Source organism: Callorhinus ursinus, unplaced genomic scaffold, assembly GCF_003265705.2.
Source record: "Callorhinus ursinus isolate GAN/ISIS: 27379988/994484 unplaced genomic scaffold, GSC_fseal_2.0 scaffold30, whole genome shotgun sequence".
Classification (NCBI taxonomy): domain Eukaryota; kingdom Metazoa; phylum Chordata; class Mammalia; order Carnivora; family Otariidae; genus Callorhinus; species Callorhinus ursinus.
Genome location: NW_027397092.1, coordinates 12,833,988 through 12,850,247, shown reverse-complemented (window position 1 = coordinate 12,850,247; position 16,260 = coordinate 12,833,988). Strand labels below are relative to the sequence as shown.

General features: G+C 43.8%; 1 protein-coding gene across 1 annotated transcript in view; it reads left to right on the top strand.

The window, feature by feature from the left end:
- Positions 1–16,260, top strand: part of FBN2 (fibrillin 2) — a 255,478-nt gene that overhangs the window by 174,420 nt on the left and 64,798 nt on the right. The window contains exons 21-31 of the mRNA XM_025860885.2: positions 424–561; positions 1,172–1,222; positions 1,893–2,018; positions 5,580–5,807; positions 6,327–6,452; positions 10,861–10,989; positions 11,744–11,869; positions 14,135–14,260; positions 14,732–14,854; positions 14,996–15,121; positions 15,473–15,598. Of these exons, the coding sequence (XP_025716670.1) occupies positions 424–561; positions 1,172–1,222; positions 1,893–2,018; positions 5,580–5,807; positions 6,327–6,452; positions 10,861–10,989; positions 11,744–11,869; positions 14,135–14,260; positions 14,732–14,854; positions 14,996–15,121; positions 15,473–15,598 (1,425 nt within the window). The remainder of the gene's footprint in view (positions 1–423; positions 562–1,171; positions 1,223–1,892; positions 2,019–5,579; positions 5,808–6,326; positions 6,453–10,860; positions 10,990–11,743; positions 11,870–14,134; positions 14,261–14,731; positions 14,855–14,995; positions 15,122–15,472; positions 15,599–16,260) is intronic.

Here is a 16,260-nt window from a genome sequence, read left to right as displayed (position 1 = left end):
CTTTTCTTCATCTTGTCGATTTTTTGGTAAATTATTCATCAAATAATTATCTTCAGTTAGAGAAATGCTGGTTTCTCTGTAATAGGACATAAATTATGTGTGGTGTATTTGGTGGGGCACTACAAGAAAAGGAAATGATTTAAGGAATTTTACTTGGTAAAATCTTAAGTATCAAAGCATTTATCATCATTGTATTAGATATCATGTCCTGTGAGATGTACATGGTATGATTATTTATTTACATGTATGTAATATACTGTATTTAAAATACACGTACACATAAATATGCTTAAAGAATATACATTAAAACATTGTTAAAATAATGCTTTTGTTAAATACTGTAAGAATTGCCTTTGTTGTACAAGAGTGAATTATATTCTCTTCAGAGATGAGAGCTCCCCATCCCTCCCTATTCCTCTTCAGACAGCCTGAAAGGGACGTGTTGGCTCAACATCCAGGACAACCGCTGTGAGGTGAACATTAATGGAGCTACGCTGAAATCGGAATGCTGCGCCACACTCGGAGCTGCCTGGGGGAGCCCCTGCGAACGGTGTGAACTAGGTGGGAGCCTGCCCAGGAGCTCCTTCTGGGCTTCTCACTGAAAAGCTGTTCCTTCCGCTAGGCGGGCACCTGTTTCCCTATGTATTTCTGGAGTGACGAAGACTGTAAGATCGTTACCCTCCCTGAAATGTCTTCTCTGGTGAAATTTATTCACTTGTTGAAATATGTATTTGGTTTATCCTTTTACTGTAAGCAGATCTGAGCATTTTAGACGAGAAAGGGAATTTCTGGAATTTAGCTGCTGGGTGACTGTCAGTATCCTCCAGTGTCCTTGTTTGCACATGTCCAAATAGAATGTGATGTCTCTTTCCTTTAAACTTATGTGTAAGTAAGTAAAGCTTACTTGTAATTCAGCTGACATCGTGAAAGCAGAAGTGAATGGTAGGAAAACTGAGAATCTCCATATGGGTCAACCCTGACGGGAGTTAGCACAGCATATCATGTGCCATCCTGAATTGAATGGAGAGGACGCAGAGTCCTGGGGCTCTTAAGACCCCAGCTTGTGGTTTCTAGTCAGTTCCACTTAGATTCCACTGTACTGTTTCTTGAACTTAAAACAGTTATATTTTCTTTTACAATGAAGTAAAAATATGTCCTCTTGTTCTCATAGATACAGCTTGCCCAAGAGGGTTTGCCAGGATTAAAGGTGTTTCTTGTGAAGGTGAGTGTATACTTGGATGGTACTGTAAGTCTTTAGAGCAGGAGGGAAAATGAACATTCACTTTGGAGATATTTATCATTTTTAAAAGCCTTGAAATTGCAGTAAAAATACTCAGTGTAACCAACAAATGCTTTAGAATAATACTCTCGGAAGACAGCTCAGAGTTCCCCATTTCTCCTTTTTTATGCTGTTGGGTAATTTTGCATCAGGACGGGGTGCCTGGGTGGCTCAGTCATTAAGCATCTGCCTTCGGCTCAGGTCATGGTCCCAGGGTCCTGGGATCAAGCCCCGCATCATGCTTCCTGCTGCATAGGAAGCCTGCTTCTCCCTCTCCCACTCCCCGGGCTTGTGTTCCCTCTCTCGCTGTGTCTCTCTCTGTCAAATAAATAAAACATTAAAAAAAAATTTTTTTTCATGGGGCCATCATTAGGCATACAGGCACAAAACAGCTGGGGAAGGAGCATGTGGGCTGTTTAATGGATGGGCAAGGCTGTGGTCATTTTCACAGCTGGTACCTAGGAAACCCAGTGGTTGCGTTGTGGAATATTTCTGTTCGATTCAAGTAATAATCCACATTGTATTACAGATTGAATATGCTATATGGGAAGACTACACTTGCTTTTTCTATTTCTAACATCTTTATCCCTCTGCTCACTTTATTTCCCTGCAGACGTTAACGAGTGTGAGGTATTTCCTGGTGTTTGTCCAAATGGACGCTGTGTCAATAGCAAAGGATCTTTTCATTGTGAGTGCCCCGAAGGCCTTACGTTGGATGGAACTGGCCGTGTGTGTTTGGGTAAGATTCATGTCTTTATGTATTATTATGAATGAAACCAGGGATGAATTTTTCTTATTTCTTGGGCACTGACCACTTCAAAATCATTGGATCTATAGCTGGAAAACTGGCTTTAAATGAAATATTTGGTGGGGGGGAATCACTAGAGTATATTTTTAAAGTGAATGTATTTAAGTGACATGGATTCTGTATAATACAGAAAGTTGGTCCTGCTCAAAAACTATCTCAAAAAGTTAGTTTCTTTAATCAGATATTTTCGGCAGTTTCAGTCTTTCACATTGGTCAAAATACAACTATGTGTATTTTGAACATAAAAGAAAAATTGGAAACTAGTGTTTGGAGTCAACATTTATCAGTTCATTGCAGCTGTACTCTTAGATAAGACAGTGGGGGAGGTCATAGGCAAGGTTGTTGTTTCTCTTTGAAAACATTGCTTGATCCTAGACATTCCTTTACCACCTTAGAGTTGAAATTTTCTTAATGCTTCATTTTATAAAGATCTAAAATGAGGAAGCTCTTTTTTCAACATCTTTAGTATAGAAATGCCTACTTGAGAGGTGCCTGGCTGTCTCAGATCTTGGAGCATGTGACTTGATCTCAAGGTCATGAGTTTGAGCCCCATGTTGGGTGTAGAGATTACTTAAAATAAACATATAAATAAAAACAGAAATGCCTAGTTGACTTTATCATTATCAGGGTCTTGCTTAACTGAATCTGAGTTTAATGATTGAAAAAGAAACTTTCCTTAATTCTATATTGTATCTAAATAATGTTTTATTTACTTAAGGGTTTTTTTTCCAATATGCAATGGAACAGTTTTAGTCTGTAAAATAACTTTATATAGGTTTGTATTTGAAATTTAAGCTTGTAGACAAAGCATGAATAGTGACTGTGTTATATTCAAAGATCTTTAAGGTATTTAAATGAATTGGTGATTTTTATTTTATTTTTTTTTAAATCTTTTACTCATTTATTAGAGAGAGAGCAAACACGAGCAAGGGGGAGGGGCAGAAGGAGAGGGAGAAGCACACTCCCAGATGAGCAGGGAGCCCTACATGGGGCTCAATCCCAGGACCCTGGGATCACAACCTGAGCTGAAGGCAGACACTTAACTGACTGAGCCACCCAGGCACCCCACATGTATCAGTGAATTTTAAAATTAATAGTACAAAATATTTGCAACACTGTACAGAGTCATTATAATTAACATGAATTTCATTTTAAGCTAATTTTTAATAGTATATTTAAATTAGGATACAAAGTATGGCTATGACATCATGTGGAATTGATTAGAAATTGTAATATCTGGGAGATGAACATTAAGGAGGGCATGAGCTGTGATGAGCACTGGGTGTTATACGCAACTAATAAATCATTGAACACTACATCAAAAACTAATGATGTACTATATGTTGGCTAATTGAATTTAAATAAAAAAAAAACACAGGAGAAAAAATTATAATATCCCAAAACCCAATAATAAAGAAAAATTCTTTTCAGATTTTTATTGTTAAATTATCTAAAAAGTTTAGAAAAAGGTAAAGTATCTTTTGAAGATGCCAAATAATATCGTCAGTATGGTCAAATGACTAATAATATCAAACTGCCTTCAGTAACAAAAAGATGTTGTATGTGAAGATATATCAGTGATTGTAAATTATTACTCAGCAAAATAAATTCCCAATAATATCACTCGAAATCACACCTTTTATAATGTTCTAAAAGGATGTATTAGAGTCTTCATCCAGGTACTTTGGTTAAATGTTTTTGTCACTACTTGAATTATGGTACAAAAATGAATTGCGGCTGGGGATGTGAGGAGGTTTCAAGAAGAGACTGACATTTAAGCATGTGAAATATCCTGAGAAGAGAAGTAGAGATAAACTGCTCTGATAGAAACTGATCTAGATCAGGGGTCCAAATTCAAATACTTTCAGGGGCCAGGCAGGTAACGTAAATGAGGGAAGTGGTAATAAGGCATAGTGAGGACCGCAGCAAACTCTAGAGCTCATGAACTATCCAGAGGTTTCCAAATACATATTTTAATTTCTGCCCAAGTCAGTAAAAACATTCCCAGGCCATATGTGGCCAGTGTACACTGTTTTGATTACTGAGGCAAATACTGATACGGATCTGTGTAGCAAAGACACAGGATTACTCTGCCAGGCTCTCATAACTCTTTACGTATTAAGTTCAAATGATTTTTGGGGTGTTTTGTTTTGTTTTGTTTTTAGCTAATCTCACTTCTTGAGCAAATTATATCAATGACCTCAGGAAAAGTTTGACTTAGTCCACAGTTTTCAGGGTACCTAAATAAAACTTGTATATATTGTTAAGATCCTTAGTGACAGTGTTGGGTGTTGGATGGGGTTGGCTGTGACTGGGAGTGGCCACTGGGTGCCTTGAGGTCATGACGCTCCGGGGATTACTGTTGTACCTCGCACTGGTAGAGAGCATGGCTTTGAGGCTGGTGATGGTGTGGATACATAAGGCAGAATCACCTACTGTGAATACCTGTATTCAGTCTACCAAGTCAAAATGTAAATGTACCACAGTGATTTCTTTCTTTAAAAATAGGACTTTTTAATTACCATCCTTGGAAATGGACGTGACTGTAAGCTAAAGGAGGTTGGCTACCTTTGCTTGAGCACTTGAAAGAATCAGTATTGACAGTAACTAAAATAATAAACACATTTATTGATTTATGTTTATATTTCCATTAGGGATGTCATACTCTGTTCAGCAATTTCAGGTTTAGGAAAAGATTTAATGTCTTGAAAGGCTTTCATCAAATAAAACATATTATTTGATTAAAGAAAACCTTTTTTATCTCATTATCCATATAGCCAAATGTTTGACTGTAGTTGGACCAACAGCTCTGTTGACTAACAGATAAATGTGTTATTTACAGACCATACTAATTTATCCTATCTTGTGACTCTTGTCAGCCTTCTAAGATCCTGGTGTGTTTCAAGATTGAAGGGAAAAAGTGACATTTAAGCAAATAATTTGGCCCTTGACTAGGGCAAATTTACATAATGCAGGACAAAAACCATGATACCAAAGGTAAATTTGACAGAAAAAAAAATAACTTTAAATGCAAAAACATTTTTTTCCCCTTGGTAAAGCTGTTTTAGTAGTTGTCCCAAGTTGGCAAATAGATTACAGTTGATCATTTACCGCTTCTGACTGGGACAGGACAGAACTGGTCGCAAGCCACTTTAAGCAATTCAGTGAACAACAAGAATCTGTCACTAAAGTAATCTTATTCTTTCTGAGGTGAGCAATACACAAAAGGGATCATGGATGATGATAGGAAGGAGTCTGGTCGCAAGGGAATCTTTCCTTCCTGTGAAAATAAAGTAATACTGAGGAACCCACCTTTGTTCTCTTCAAGTGACTGTCATTATGGAGTCCCTTCCAGGAGGTCAGGGACTCGGTCTCTCATCCATTATCCTATTTCCAGAGCTCGGCATTGTGCCAGGTGCTGAGCAGAAACTCCGTATATGGTCAATGAACGTGAAACCTTCATCTCAAACTGTGATTTCACTTGCCATGTAGACATCCGCATGGAGCAGTGTTATTTGAAGTGGGATGAAGATGAATGTGTCCATCCTGTTCCTGGGAAGTTTCGCATGGATGCCTGCTGCTGTGCGGTTGGGGCAGCCTGGGGCACGGAGTGTGAGGAATGCCCCAAACCTGGCACCAAGGAGTATGAGACCCTGTGCCCCCGGGGGCCGGGCTTTGCTAACAGAGGGGACGTTCTTACAGGGCGGCCATTTTACAAAGGTAACTTTCAGGGTCGCGTTGACCTCTCTGCACCAAAGCTCACCTCCCACTTTCTCTCAGATTTGTTTTGCTTTACGCATGTAATTTGCCACTTTATTTTCTTTGTTAAACGTGAATTGTGGCCGACCTTTTGGCCCAGGAATATGAATCACCCGTATAGGCTGGTACTGAAGTAAAGATGTAAAACACGCCACTAATCTCACTTTTCATACATCCTTCCACACTGTATGTCTGCTTTCCTTAGCACAGCCTGACCAGATGCAGCCCTGATGTAGCAGAAATCTCCCTATCCCCCCTAAACCTTACCAAATGAATGGTCAGAAAGGAAGAGATCGGAACCCTTCATTAAAAAGGGTTGAAACTTTCTCTGTGGCATCCATGTGATCACTGACGATGTTGAGGGCCCCCATTTGGACTTGGGAACATTATTTTCCATCGTGATAGCTTTTCAAGCTTTCACCGAGGGACCCACACTTTTCCATCAACCGGCTCTCCATTCCTGCTTTGTTCTGCTTTCAGATATCAATGAATGCAAAGCTTTTCCTGGGATGTGCACTTACGGCAAGTGCAGAAATACAATTGGCAGCTTCAAGTGCCGTTGCAACAGCGGCTTTGCTCTGGACATGGAGGAAAGAAACTGCACAGGTGAGGCCGCTCTTTTGCTGGATTTGGCGAACCCTGGCTCTCTTCTTTTGCTCTGCTGGAAAGTACTGCCTTTGAAAAAAGCCCACATTTGGCTTCTTGGGTTTTATTCCCTGCTCTTAAATCACTTCTCCAAACCAGCTCTTGTGAGAGCAGCACAACAGCATGAAAATGCTCTTTTACCCGATGAACAGCAGAAAAAAAGGATTTCCAGGATGATGAATACACTAGAGCAAGTGCTAATTGTCTAAATGATACATAACATCTCTTAAGAATGTGAAAGTTTGCAATAGAGCAGTTGTAACTTATTTTCCTCATCTGTGAAGAGTTTGCTCAGTAATTATGCTCCAGTTGCCATCCATATATCTCTGTCCATACCTGTTCCCTTTAGTTTGACAAGATAGGAAGTCTAGATTTTTCTGTGACATTAAATAAATTATTCCAGACTCTTGAACTGTATCTCCAAGATCTTATTTTCACAACTCTCTTTATTCATCCCCTCCTTGGACTTTTTCCTTCCCTCTGCCCTCACCCCTGCTGATCGCCACTGAAATGTGCTTCTGACTCCTTCCTCACTCTCTATTGCGGAAGGTACTGGAGTCCCCAGGTCGCCGCCTGCCTCGACCATCCCCGGAGCGTTTCCGAACTTTCGGCCTCTCCTGCTGCCCCAGCTCCTCACCCCCTACATGGCTTTCCTGCAGTGAGGGAGGAGCTACCTGCACCTCACTCCTTCGCCTTCAGCTGGACTCACGGCTACTCAGCAACACGGTTCACCTCTTACGTCCCTGACTGACTCTCCACTCCACCTGTAGACCTCCTCTGACCCACGCACCCTCTCAGGCCCCTGCTCACTGCCGCTCTCCTTTCTTGACATCCACTCTTACAGCCAGATCCCTGCCCACACCCGCCCCTCTCTCAGGCAATGAGATTTCATGTTCACGGTTTTCTGCTCCTCCTCATGCCCTCCCGCTGGCTGCTCCTGCTCCAGCCCTTGTCAGCAGGCTCCCTCGTCTTTTCTGCAGCACTTCCCTCCCTTTCTTGGTGCTTTCCTGGGACCTGAAAACAAGGTCACGCCATTTCCTCGGCCATCTTGTCCCTCACGCTGCCACCCCGTTGCCCTGCTTTTATCTCTTACCTCTCTCTCCTGAAGAACCATCTGCTTTCTACATCCATGTAATTTTAGACTTCTGCCCTCCCTCGTTGAGGCACATATACGTTCTCTCACAGAACATCTTTGTCAGGTTGAAACAATGCCTCTCTCTTGGTGCACACTCTCCACGACCTCTCTGCTGGCCGCATCCGCTCCTCAGTTTTCTTCTCTCTTGGTCTCCGTGGTCCTTCCCTGCCTCGGTCATCCGTCTGTGCCAGTGATGTGTCTTCGCTCCCCTTCACGGATTCTTCCTGCCCTTGGCGTGTTCCAGAGTCCTCCACCTCTCACAGCTGCCTGTGGCCCGGCGCCTGCACAGGCGGGCTCTGTCCCCTCCTCTGCCTCGGTGCCACGCTTGCACCCGCCATCCCGCAGCCCCTCTTCATTCTAGCCTCCCTCTGTCCCGTCCCCACCCTTCCTCTGCCTAGCGACCTCCTTGTCTGTAGCAATAGCATCGTTTCCCTCAGGACCGAAGCCTCAGATCTAGTTTTGATCTCCCCCTCTCTCTCGGACGAGGAAGAAGTTAGGTATAGTTTCCATCGCAGGGGTTGTTCCAAACACTATACTCTTCCTTCTTTCTTCAAGACTGCTGTAGGTGCCGGCTCGGCTCCTCAGGAAATAGACTCTGAGCAGAGATTAGCCTGCAGAAGGTTTACTAGGGATTGCTCTTGGGATCGACTCCTCGGGAAGGGAAGGGAAGAAAGCAGAAGTGGGCAAAGGGGGCAGCTGGGCGGCCATCAGTCCCAGAGGGGCCCTCAGCCCACCCCACCAGGAGCTCTGGATCTAGGATGGCCCGTCAGAACTGTCTTAGGGCGACAAGACTAGGTGTCTGTGGACCTGTATGGTCAGTCTTTGGATACATCTGCCCAGAAAAGGGGTGTGAGTATGAGGCATGTTCCTCTTAGCTGAGGCATTTCTGGAAGATAGTTTACATCTCAGGGCTTTGTGCTCACAAGCCCCCCCCCCCCCGCCCCCGCCAGAAGCAGCAGGGAAAAGGTGAGTAAGTCCTTCTTTCCTGAAGGGGGAACTGGGCGACATGTGGCAGTATTCACTGCATGGCAGATTCTTCCAGGGTCTTCCATGCCACTGATCCTTCATGTTCACCAACCACCATGTGTTACTGCCCACAAAGCAACTTTCACTGACCCACAGTTTTAAACCTGGGTGAAGACAGGGTTCTTCCAGTTTTGGGTGTGAAATTAGCCAGGTTACTTAATGACTCTGAAACTCACCACCTTTAACTGTGTGAGAGAGACCTTTGTTGGTCACACTGCAGTGTTGTGGTGTATAACGTGAAAGGACAGTGGGGCACCGTTGGCCGCCATTCTTCACAACCTTTAAAGCCCGTCCTCTTATGGCACCCTCACTGATCACACCCATCCTGCCCGTCCTTGCGCTCCCCACCTCTGCCGTCCGGGCACTACGCAACAGACTCTTCTCTGACATGCATTACTTTTCTTCACCTGGGCACTTTATCTCTGGTCCTACTCACTCCACATCTTTAAAGTTAGAATTTCTTTCTTTTTTTTTTTTTTAAGATGTATTTATTTTAGAGAGAGTATGCACGTGAGCCTGGGGAGGAGCAGAGGGAGAGAGAAACTTTAGCGGACTCTTCACTGAGCTTAGAGCCCAGTGAGGGGCTTGATCTCAAGTCCCTGAGATCATGACCTGAACTGTAACCAAGAGTCGGTCACTTAACCAACTGTGCCACCCAAGGACCCCTAAAGTTAGAATTTCTGTACAAGCTTCAAGGACCAGTTCAAAGCCACCTCCTCCCAAAATACCAGTTTTTAGCAGAAAACCATTTCCATGGATACAGTGCTCTGTATGAGACAGGCACTGTTCTCAGCGCTTGACACATACTTGGTTCACTTAATCCTAGCCAGGTGGGTTGTACCATACTCCCCATTTTACAGATGTGGAAATTGAGGCACACAGAAATGAAATGATTTTCCCAAGCCTCTTCACCCAGTAGATGATAGAACTAAGATTGGTACCTAGGTGTCTGCTTCCGGAGTCCACACTCCACACCATGCAGCAGCCAGCACATCACGTCAGCCAGAACATGTCTGTGCTCTGCCAATGAGTTCATTCTCTGTTCTTCAAATATCTCTAACTACTAATTTCTAGATACTGATAGACAGCAAGCAAGAGAATCAATATGCATAGTGTTAGCTGCCTCATTGAATCAGTGAATGGTGTTAAGAATTTTGTTTAAATGGATCATGGAACACTACATCAAGAACTAATGATGTAATGTATGGTGATTAACGTAACAATAAAAAATTTTTAAAAAAAAGAATTTTGTTTAAAAGCATATCTTCAGTATTGCCTGTAATTTGGGAAATAAATAAAGACCAAAGGCTGGGAGAATGCATTTGATGTTCTGAGGCTGAGAAGCCCAGGAGAGCATGTACAAATTATCCACTGATAAATCCTGTGATAGAAGAACCTCAGAATTAAAATTTATCAAAATGAAGAGATGCCAGCAAAGGCATTTTTTCCTACAAAAACTTTCCTGACCCAAAAAAAAAAAAATTTTTAAGTACGTCATGTTTTCTCAATTATATTTATAGACACCACTTCTCTATGAAAAAAATCTCAGCTTACGAGCATGGGATATTTCTCAGAGAATCTCGTTTTTGATAACATAAAAGCTGCTGTTGAAGATTCTTAATTTCCATAGTATGTAGAGCGACAAACACATCCTTTTTCTTGATTTTTATTTTGAGAAATCAACCAGTAGCCCCTCCACATCTGAACGTGACAGAAAAACAGACCCCGGAGCGTATTTCGCAGCTCCGCCATGTATGTACACTGTCTAGCTGGAAGTTGGGGGGCCACATCTGCCTCTGAGGCTGGCTGGGTGTGCTGGTCACCAGCCACCCCCCTGCGTGCCCAGGGCTTCATTCCATCTGTCCCCTGCCTTGTCTGGCTCATACCGCAGTTGCTCTGTTCATCCCTCTGTTTCCACTCCTAAGCCACAAAGAGAAGTCCACAATTCCAGAATTCTTAAAGGCCAACGCACACCTGCCCGTTGGCCGTGACAGTTTTGGCAGTTGGGGAAAGGAATGTGCCCAAGGTCCCGTTCGCCTCGAGCTGATCTCGGGCACGCGGAGCTGCTTACTGCTAGCTGCCGACTTCGCCAGCACCTCCCGTGGGCTGCACCTTCCCCGGAAAGGCCGCGCCTGCCTCACTGCTCTTCGGTACCTGCTTCTCTCATGCGATTTTTTTTTTTCATCTCTTTTCAACCCCGTAAATTAGACATTGATGAGTGCAGGATTTCTCCTGACCTCTGTGGAAGTGGCATCTGTGTCAACACGCCAGGCAGCTTTGAGTGTGAGTGCTTCGAAGGCTACGAAAGTGGGTTCATGATGATGAAGAACTGCATGGGTAAGTGTGCTTCAGCTCTTCCCGTCTAGACTCCAAACCAGGGAGCTCGACCTTGGCCTGTCTCCAAGCCTGGCTCCAGGCGCTGTGGTGAGCGAGAGAACAAATTTCAATGTCAGACAGGAAATCTGCTCCGAGATAACTCTTGGGGAGCCCCAGCCTCTTGTTGCCTCAGTGGCAGTGAGATACTGAGACTGGGTTCTGTTTGTTCATAGAATCTAAAATCAGCACAGACTGATACCCATAAGGGATTCACTTAACATGCATGACCTTGGGGGGTGACCCCAAATTTATATTCAGCCACGCAAATCCCATATTATTTCTTTATGTGTGTTATTACAAACCCTTGGTACTGCCTACCTTTCGGTCCATATTTAGTGACTTGCAGGACTCACCACACGGGACATAAAAAGTGATCGGTCTATAATTTTTCCTTTACTTTGATTAGTGGCATGGATAGCAATATATGGTGTCTGGAATTTAGGGTGAGGTGAAACAAAGTTTATTTTTATCTCTTGTGAGTCTGCTTGTTTCATGCAAGTCAATTCCCTGACAACTCACAGTCTTTAAGAAAAAAGCTTACCATTTACTTACTGGTAGTAGAAAAAGTGAGGAGAACATTATCCAAACCTCCTCTGAAACCTGTCTCTTACGTTTGAGTCCCACTTACCTCAGATGATCATTTATCCCCCATGCTGTATACGCAGATGTTTTCCCCTCAGAGTTCTTTAATGGATCTCACGTTTTTACCTTTCAGACATTGACGAATGTGAACGTAACCCTCTCCTTTGTAGGGGTGGCACCTGTGTGAACACTGAGGGCAGCTTTCAGTGTGACTGTCCATTGGGACACGAGCTGTCACCGTCACGTGAGGACTGTGTGGGTGAGTTTTTGTCTCCTCAGCACATAAACCCACCCAGCTCACCTGGTGGAGATCATAAAGATCAGCGGTCAGTTCTAACAAATTTGTTGTTTTGGGCACGTGCAATCTAGCTGGTTCAAAGTTGGAAATTCAAAGCCCCTTTATTTGGATTCGGGCTGTGTCCTTAGAGAATGCCTCAGTGATGCCCTCAAAGGAGCCAGCATTGTCCTGGTGACCCACTGTTTGATGACAAACATGCCTGTGGTGGACCCTGTGTCAGGCCACATAGGTCCCTTCTCCACAGAAGATGGAATGGGGAAGCTGCTGCTGTTGGAAGGGCTGCTCCCTGATGGCTCACCTGTGCATTCCCCTGTGCATCTCCCTGCCATTCATTCAGCACCCCCATGTCTGTCATCACGGGGTCTGCCTCTGTGTGTGGGAGCACGTGAGCTCCCTCCTCACCCTCCTGTCACAGAAAGATCCTGGTCTCTTCGCTGGCAGAGCTAAGGGGCAGGGGGGCTGGCAGGGGTGCCGTGAGAACACCAGCTGGTCTTGCTGGTCTTGGAGCATTCCATCTGACAGCTTTTCATATGTATACGGAGGCCTCTGGGACTCCTGAGCTCTAGTGTGTTGGTTTTAAAAGCTTGATGTGGCCAGGAAACATTTTCTTCACAGAAAATCTTTCTTGCAAGTGTCAGCAAGTAAAAACGGTTTAAAACAGAGCAGATGGCACACCCCCATTTCAAAACAGAATTTGAGCACACCTTTCCACTAGACGTGTATTTATTTATAAACCCTATTTATATTGTTCTGCTAATATATTAGGTGAATCTTAAATTGTACACTAAACAGCCGTTTTTAAAAGGTAAACTGAAAAAGTTTTAAAGGTTTTTTTTTAAGATTTTATTTATTTATTTGAGAGAGAGAGAGCCAGAGAGAAGGCATGAGCAGTGGGGAGGGGCAAAGGCAGAAGCAGAAGCAGACTCGTCACTAAACAGGGAGCTCAACACGGGGCTCGATCCCAGGACCCTGGGATCATAACCTGGGCCAAAGGCAGGCGCTTAGCCAACTGAGCCACCCAGGCACCCCTAAGTATTTTTATTTCATTTTAATAGCGGTACTAAAACTTTTTCATAGAGATGATTTCAGAATATTTGTTCATCTTTGTGATTCAGCGAATCAGAGACCTGTTTCTAACTCGAATTTATTTTGTTAGTTTTCATGGATCCTATAGCTGAAAAAAAGTACCCCTTACAGGTATATTATATAAGATGCATATTTTTGCACATTTAATGAAATACGTATTTCATGATCGTAGATATAAATCCACATGTCACGTAGTCTTCTTGGTAATTTTGAGAATCTGGGATGAAGATCTAATTTTACCCGATGATATTGTCATTGTTTTTACCTTACATTGTGTCTCACGAGTAGCTTGTATGCTACTGTTTTCTTGCTATTCTCTTATAATTGCAGTAATAGCACTACTTGATTCCACAGACCTTTGCAGAAGTTTTTTTATAAGGCACCTGCCTATCTTATAAGGGTTAGTTGATTTTAAAGTAGGTGATGTAGATCCACCTATCGAGGCACACTAAACACAGTAAGGTGGAAACACACAAACAGTGCAAGCCCTGGTATCCGGCCCTGTGGCTTGGGGAGCCAGCCTTCTTCCCTCGGGATCCTCCACATTATTCAGGCAACTCTTGACCATCTCATAAAGAGCAGGTGAACATACCAGTGTAAATTCGTATATTAAATATTAGTAAGTTTTATTTCTGGCATACGCTACATGTACATGGTCTCGTGTTCACGACCCACATGTGGCTACTTAAATTTAATTAAAATTCAGTAACATTAAAAATTTAATTCCTGGGGTGCCTGGCTGGCTGAGTTGGTAGACCATGTGAGTCTTGATTTTGGGGTTGTGAGTTTGAGCCCCATGTTGGGCAAAGAGAATACTTTAAAAAAATTTAAATTAAAAAAAATGCTTTAAAATTTCAATTCCTTAATCATTTTGTTCATGCTTCAAATGCTCAGTAGCAGCTACGTACTGGATAGCAGAGATACGGAACAGTCCCATCAGTGTACAGAGTTCTACTGGACGATACCGTCTTAGATAGAAATACAGATTGCAGTGTTTTCTTTGAACACCCCAGGAGATTATCTTACCTCCCCGAAAAGTACGCAAACCACCGTGGGGACCAGTAGTCACGTGCAACATTTCTTGTTACTTTAAATGATATGGTTACCGCAAAGACATTAATGCGGTGTATCTTTTTATAGATATAAATGAATGCTCCCTGAGTGACAATCTCTGTAGAAATGGGAAATGTGTGAACATGATTGGAACCTATCAGTGCTCCTGTAATCCCGGGTACCAGGCCACGCCAGACCGGCAGGGCTGTACAGGTGAGCGTCCACCAGACAGGTCTTCAACTTGCATTTCTCAAATCAGGCTAGGTCAGCTCCTGGCCCTGAACTTATTATAATGAAGCCAGTGGAAGTCCTTTGTCCTGAACACAAATCTCAGAAAGGGGACAGAGCCGTAGGATGCCATCGTTTTGTGGTTTTGCAGAGGAGTCTCTGGTTTTATCATGGAAAACACCCTAAACTCCATCACTACTGCATTTCTGAGTTCTGTAATCTTAGGCTCCTTGGGCTACATGTCCAATAGAATGCTTATCTAAAAGGAAGTACAAAGAGCTAGGAGACACCAGTGGTATAAAGATAAACCAACACGATAGCGGGGAGAGAAATCCAAAGCCATTAAGCATTATCTGTTTAAAGAGAAGAAAATCTCCCTTCCTTTTTTTTTGGTTGGTTGTTTTCTTGAAGGAAGCAGGTCTGATAAGTAACGGGGTCGCAATGTTGTTTTCACAGATATCGACGAGTGTATGATCATGAACGGAGGCTGCGACACACGGTGCACGAATTCAGAAGGCAGCTATGAATGCAGCTGCGGCGAGGGCTATGCCCTGATGCCCGACGGGAGGTCGTGCGCAGGTATATGCCGCGGACAGCTCCCTGGTGTTACCTCACAGATCTCGCTCCACGTGTTCGGAGGGGGTCTGGACCGGAAACACAGGATTTGAGCTTACTCAGAGCCGTTCTTGTCTTTATTTAATGCTAACTTTCTGTCGTCAGATATTGACGAATGTGAAAATAATCCTGACATCTGTGACGGCGGCCAGTGTACCAACATTCCTGGGGAGTACCGCTGTCTGTGTTATGACGGCTTCATGGCTTCAATGGACATGAAAACGTGCATTGGTGGGTACCATAAAGACGAGATAAATGCCATGCACACACACACCCACCCACCCACACACACACACACACACACACACACACACACACACACACAGGCACACAGACCTACAAACACGAGAGGAAGAGGCTTTTTCAGTTACTTTAAAAGTTCAAGCCGCTGTGTTACAAGATGGGAGAGCTGAAACGGAAGAACTATTTGAACATAATTCTGGAAAATGATAATATGTCTTGCAAATAGATTATGTTTTAACGTTTGTGTATTTCGATGGTAGGCTCTTCAGTTTAAACGAGAGCTTTCACATTCCTAGGATGAACAAGTACTAACCAAACTATTGAAAATAAATTTTCTAGATGTGAATGAGTGTGACTTAAATTCAAACATCTGCATGTTTGGGGAATGTGAGAACACCAAGGGCTCCTTCATCTGCCACTGTCAGCTGGGTTATTCCGTGAAGAAGGGGACTACGGGATGCACAGGTAGGTCCCAAACTAGGACCCTGCGTGCTTTGGCTTCTCCTGTTTCAGAGGCCAACCTTCAGCGTCATGGGTTCCTTTGCACCTGTGAGACCGTGACCCACGCCAGGTGGTGACCGTGTGATGAGCGTCTGCCCCAGAGCACGTGTGGCGGGTGTGTCCCCCATTTGGTGGCACAGTGTCTCAGTGGTCCACCCACGGAGTGGGGGCAGGGGCGTGCAGTCCAGGCCTGTGCGTCTGCCGGGCGCCGCTGCCGCTGTTTGCACTGTTCACTTTCTTAGGAGGCCCTCGGCCCCCACAGGAGACCTGGAGCCACCGCACATGTTGCGTGTTTCTGCAGTCCTTCTGACTGGACAGAATTCATGCAGACTTCTAGTTAGACCCTGGGCCTTCCTTTCCCCATCTTTCCCTCTCTTTTTTCCTCTTCTCTTTCTATTTGCTTTTCCCTCTCTTGCCTTGGCCCCGGTTGACCCTCTCTTTTCTCTCTTCACTCTCTTTCTTTGCTCACCCCATCCACTTTGTCTCTTGTTTCCTTTCTCTGTTAAATAAGTTTTGAGCTTTTGCATAAAATGGGCGGGGAAGTCCCAAGGGGAGTGCTTTGGACCAGGTCTTCCCTGTTGTTCAATTTAAAGACGTCGTGGAGCATTTTGCTCAAGGCTGGTGGT